The sequence below is a fragment of the Schistocerca piceifrons genome, chromosome X (assembly GCF_021461385.2).
Source record: "Schistocerca piceifrons isolate TAMUIC-IGC-003096 chromosome X, iqSchPice1.1, whole genome shotgun sequence".
NCBI classification, from domain to species: Eukaryota; Metazoa; Arthropoda; class Insecta; order Orthoptera; family Acrididae; genus Schistocerca; species Schistocerca piceifrons.
In genome coordinates, this window is record NC_060149.1 from 295,626,773 (window position 1) to 295,633,024 (window position 6,252).

Genomic DNA, 6,252 nt, shown 5'->3' on the forward strand with positions numbered 1-6,252 from the left:
AACCACTGCGCCACCTCGCTCGGTAAATGGTCTGTAATTCTCCCACAAGAAGTACAAGGGTATTATTGGAGTTGTGACCAGGTTTCAATTTTTATAGGAGTGACACATTTTGAAAACAAGACCACAAGCGTTGCAGTTATAAGTGATGACACACGACGTGACTCGGCACATGCTTTGCTAGCAATGTGCAAAATTCAACAGCAAACAGGGCCTGAGAAGTTCATTATTTCTGATGGTGCTCCTAGTCATTTTAAAAATCTTTATCAGCAGTTTGAACTGAGTAAGTTGCTAGTGCAACTGACTGGGTATATAGTGCTACTGGTCACAGGAAGGGACCTTGTGATAGTGTAGGTGGCCTGCTGAAGCACCATGCTAAAAATCAATCTTTCCGGACCAAATACAGCTGCAATTCAGAATGCTGAGGGTTTTACGAGAGTCATAAAATCAAACATCCACAGCCCTCTTTTTTTTGTCCAAAGAGGAAATCTAACAATTTGTGAGCAGAAAAAAAGAAGACTGGTCCAAACAAACCCTTCCTGCGAAAGGAATTGAGAAAACACATTTTTGGACTCCAAGTGATGGGCAAACTCATATTGCATGCACTTTAAATTGCAAGAAAAGAAACTCTGTTCGTTCGGCCAACACCTCAGAAACAGCAGGATAAAATACAGATTCATAACCTGAGAAGGCGGATGTTTGTGGCCTGTGTGTATGACTGTGACTGATGGATTGCAGAGATTATAGAGACAAACCAGTTATGAGTTACACGAGATTGTAGTAAATTTTATGCTACCACATGAACCAGCTGCTGGATAGAAGTTTCCAGCTGCAAGACAGCAACAACACCATCAGTGCTGAGTTCATGTTCACAATGATTGTAAGTGCTCCAGTTCCTATTGGTTAAACAGGAGGGCATAACTCTACATCAAAGGAAGATACTGAAGCAGTGGAACACTAGTTCATTGATTGGCTAATGTCAGTACAAAACAGAGTGCACAGGAGTTGTATAAATTGAAACCTTTTAAGTCTTTGGACCTTTCACATACATTTCGGAACCATTTAAAATGCTTGAAAAATGAGTGTTACTCATCTTTCAAAACTAAAATTATGTTAAATAAGGCTAAGTTTTGATTTTCATGAGCCTGTTATGTGATAATAAAACAAACTATATGGTACTAATCAACAGAAGGGGAGGAAAAAAAAAAAATCAAAATTTTATGGATCAGCATTTCTGAAAATTTGTTTTTCCATATACTATAAAAAGGTTCAGAATGCTATAGTAAAAGAACTTTGACAGATAAGTCCAAATGGAGGATTTCTTTGTAATCATAAAGCAATTATCTTTCAAATAAAACACCCAAACACAGTATCTAGAACTGTTCCAGAGATACAATATTTTAAATTTTTTCCAAAATTCACTTCTTCAAAATGGTATGTACAGTGTCATCTTTGGAGGGCTGTATCTTGAAGCATTTTTTTTTTATTTTTTAAGGAGAGAAAACAAAAAAATACCTATTCCTTACTTAGTCGTTCACTTTAACATATGCTAAATTCAATAACATCTGAGATTATGAAGGTAAGACTTTTTTCCTTGCCTGACTGAATTGATACAGTTTAACATGGTCAATACAATGTAATTCTTAATACAATGTAATTCTTTACACTGCCATCAGACACTATGAACTACAGTATACTTGTGGACTGCTCAATACAAATTACACAACATAAAAGTTAAGTGCAGGCTTCAAATCTTAACACACACAATGCCAATAAGATAAAAATACAGTGTACATCCACTGGATCTAGGGACCAACACAAGGCAGATGTTCTCTGAAATTTCTTATGTTGTATTAGACATTTCCCTATCTTCTTCATTAAATACAGATTTTCACATTCATTGAAGTCCTGTTTTTTTTTTCTTAAATTATCATACACCTTATGACATTTTAAACTATTTTAAAGTAGCTGTATGTGCAGTTCCACTGCAGTTTTCTAAGGTTGCCAGCCATTACCTAATGACTAATGCATGAGAAAATTACTACAGTATTCCTAACAGATAGCAACAACAACTTCATAGACAAAATCTGATGCTTTTCTTTAATACCAATGCTTATTGTCATAATATACAAACCTAGAAGAACACACCAATTACTCAAGCATCAGGGCTAAACTTTACTATGACCCATCCACACACGGCTCCAAAGTTTTATCAGTACCACCTTTCCAAACCTCCACTATTACACTGCTTACCTCTAAGAAACGTCTCTAAGAAAAACAATTGCCTCTAATTTGACCATTATTGCATTTCTTCCACTTACTCAGACTTTGTCCAGTATAATAAGAGCCTAAAAAACACTACTTACTATCAGTGAGCTAATTCTGCTAAACCAATAATTTCTGACAACCCCCTGGCATTTTCATCACACTGATTCTTTCCTCTATTATGTTGTTCCTACCAGTTTCATTTTTAAACACACTGGCTGTTACTTTCATCACCACATAATTTTTTCCAACTCCGACTCACTTTCCTACTTTGTCCTCTTCCTGACTGTTTCCTCCACTTCCACATAATGGAAGTAATTCATGTCCTCACATATATGTTGTATATTTTATACACAAATGGCACATACTACTATTCACTTGATTGCTAGTATTAAACATTGGGACCATCATCAATTTTCTATTTGTAAAAGTTAACTCTCAACGCCATACACTGTTTTGCAAAGTGAGATTAATAACTTTTTCTCCCTCTAATCTGTCCACGAATAAACTTTAGTACACACTTCTTCAATTAGAGATACTTTATCTATGTGACATTTATAAGAGACATTCCATTGGGGTATACAGTCATCGTATACCAATCAGCTACCTTGGGTTGTCAAAATAACCTTTTCAATCTCCAAAATGCTCTACAGTTTCTTAATCATTTTAAGAAACAAGCCATGAATGAAAAAAATAAAATATTATGCACAAGATGTCACAGAAAGTAACTATCAAACATTAAAAGAGCTGCACAACAGCACCAAGTAGGACATAATCCTCAACAACTATTGTTCTTGGAAAAAAAAGACCATAACAGGGAAGTATTAAGTTTACATATGACTAAACTGCTTATTAAGTTTACATCTTCAAACTATGCAACCACATAACAGGCACAAGTTTAAAACAATGTGGTGACTCCATGACATGTTCGAAAATCTAATTAATTTTTGGCAATTTCCATGACAATATCCCTTCAGCATTTAATCAGTTACATTTAACAACAAATTATGCCAGGACATTCCACATACTGGGTAATCAGGATGGAATATAATCCGCTGAATGAACAATTCGAATTTTGCAAATACTGCATTCAAGCTAATGTTCAATAGGCAGCAACAATGAACTGCCATTTCCGATCCAAGATGTGATATGAAAGAACGCAAAACCACAATCAAGGCTTGTAGGAATAATTAAATTGTAAAAGTCTCATGAGTTCTCAACGTATGGTATCTGCAAATAATATTGCAAGTTTATTAAGTCTCTAACACACAATTTTTACATTGTTCTTATCACACAACGTTGCAAATCTATGAAACATCACAAGATGAACATGGTACAACAACGATACAGTAAAAAAGGCAAGAAATCAATAACTTTGTTCACTTTCTGGTTATCTCCAATTAACTTCCTCTTAAATAAAGAATTAAGTTACATGATCAAGCATCCAGGGTCGTGTGTCTAAACGTGTATTAAATACGTTGCAATTTTCAGTCTTTATATGTCGTGGTAGCTTAGACTAAGGAAAGAAATCATAGGGGGCGTAAAAAAAAGCTCGGGCTCGGGAGGGGGGGGGGGGGGGGGCGGCTGGGAGGCGGCAGCAGAAGGACGGTTACACACGCTATAGTAATACATCGATTTGAGCCGAAAAGAGTTCTGATAAAGCTTCATAACTGCCGTGAAAAAATTTGGAAACGTACATCGAATGAAATTGGAAAAAATACCGAACGTCCGTTTTACAGTACTTCAAATTAGAAATGTCAAACAAAACTAATTTGATGAAATGCAAAACGAGTTTTTCGATGGACAAAAGTCATACAATTAACTAACTAAAATGAATCACACCCATCACAAAACACGGAAGGATCTGCATAGTGATTCGTATCGCAGTTCTTTCAGCATTAAGTAGAAAATAATATACAAGAACTTAAGACATCATAATTCATTGCGAAATACTTACTTCGATACAGTCCTTGGGCCCATTCCGTAACTCGTCATTTACTGCAGCAGATTATAAAACACGTACAAAATATTTACCACAGGGTACTACTAGCTTTCGGGGGCTGAACTACCGCAACCTAACCACAAATTCAGCACTGTTTCCGCACATCAGCGTCTTTCACAGATCTTCTTTAAGATGTCCCAAGTAATCTCAGCGCACTGAGATCAATATCTCTGCATGACACATCCAATCTTTGTACAAAGTAGTAGCCAAAGATATGGAACATACATATATTTGGTGATCTGTGTCCAGCGCCCTTCGTACAACTACGCCTTCATGCTTGTGAAATGTGCAAAGATTTTATGCAGCAAACCGAGATTTGATGGGACATACGAATTTCAGTGATATTTGTGCGATGTGCAGCACGAAGGCAATCTGATCTTTACAACCCACTACTATCCTTACAAAACCACACAGGCATCAAAGAACATGTTCTTGAAGGCAAAAATTGATAACTCAGGCAATAAAGTAAAAACTATCTCGAATTTTGTACAGAAGGGAACAGGGCAATGCACAGTTAGCACTGATAATATCGAAATAAAAAAATGAGGATCCTCTTCTTAGTGATAAAAAATAGTTGCTGATATATTCAACAAATATTTTTTAACAAGAACAGAAAAAATGGGATCGCAAGGCTCCATAAATCAAGTCATGAATTTTCTGCAGAGCACAGTGCCTAGCACAGTACAATAGATTGAAGTAATAACAAGCACTAGTCTGGAAATTGAAAAGTCATTACATTTTTGAAAGGTAAAAACTTTACTGTAGTTGACAACATTTCTAGTAAATTATTAAATTAATGCTGCAACCACATAAGTAAAATCTTTTGCCACTTTTTCTGTGCATCACTTAAGCAAGAAATAGTTTCTGAAATGCTTAAGTATGCAGTTGGGAAATCTCTGTATAAGAAGCGAGATAAGACAGATACTGGAGGTAATCAGCCAATCTCACTACTGAGAAATTTTTCCAAGGTTTTAGAGAAACTAATGCATGCCAGGATTGTTAAGCACTTCAGTAAGCATAATATCATCAGCAAAAGTCAGTTTGGATTACAGAACGTGACTATCAATAGAAGACGCAATATTTGCATTTGCTGTCAATATTCTGGAGCCCATCAACAAAAAGATGAAGGTATTTGGAATATTTATGACCTATCAAAAGAGGCTGATTATGTCAATCACCAAATACTGTTACACAAAGCTACATACATCGAAGCAGCAAAGAAACTAATATTGGCATGCAAATTCAAATACAGAGATAAGTAAACAGGCAGAATACGGCGGTGCGGTCGGCAACGTCTATGTAAGACAACAAGTGTCTGACGCAGTTGTTAGATCAGTTACTGCTGCTACAGTGCCAGGTTATCAAGATTTAAGTGAGTCTGAATGTGGTGTTAAAGTCGGAGCACGAGAGATGCGACACATCTGCGACGTAGCAATGAAGTATGGTTTTTCTGGTACGACTATTTCACGGATGTACCGTGAATATCAGGAATCTGGTAAAACATCAAATTGCTACCGCCAGAAAAAGATCCTGCAAGAATGGGACCAACGACGACTGAAGAGAATCGTCCAACGTGACAGAAGTGCAACCCGTCCGCAAATTACTGCAGATTTCAGTGCTGGGCTATCAACAAGTGTCAACGTGTGACCCCTTCAACGAAATATCATCGATATAAGCTTCCGGAGCCGAAGGCCCGCTTATGTACCCTTGATAACTGCATCACACAAAGCTTTACACCTCACCTGGGACCAGTCAACACTGACATTGGACTGTTGACGACTGGAAACATGTTGCCTGGTGGGATGAGTCTCATTTCAAATTGCATCGAGTAGATGGATATGTACGGGTATGGAGACATCCTCTCGATCTGTGGACTGTGCATATCAGCAAGGGGCTGTTCAAGCTGGTGGAGGCTCTGTAATAGTGTTGTGCATGTGCAGTTGGACAGATATGGGACCCCTGATACGTCTAGAAACGACTTTGTCAGG

The 6,252-nt window shown here is 37.1% G+C and overlaps 1 protein-coding gene across 1 annotated transcript in view; it reads right to left on the bottom strand.

The window, feature by feature from the left end:
- LOC124722885 (proteasome subunit beta type-4-like) overlaps positions 1 to 4,414 on the bottom strand; it is a 34,215-nt gene extending 29,801 nt beyond the window's left edge. The window contains exon 1 of the mRNA XM_047248021.1: positions 4,220 to 4,414. Coding sequence (XP_047103977.1) covers positions 4,220 to 4,257 — 38 coding nt within the window. The 5' untranslated portion in view covers positions 4,258 to 4,414. The remainder of the gene's footprint in view (positions 1 to 4,219) is intronic.
- Positions 4,415 to 6,252: the final 1,838 nt, after the last annotated feature.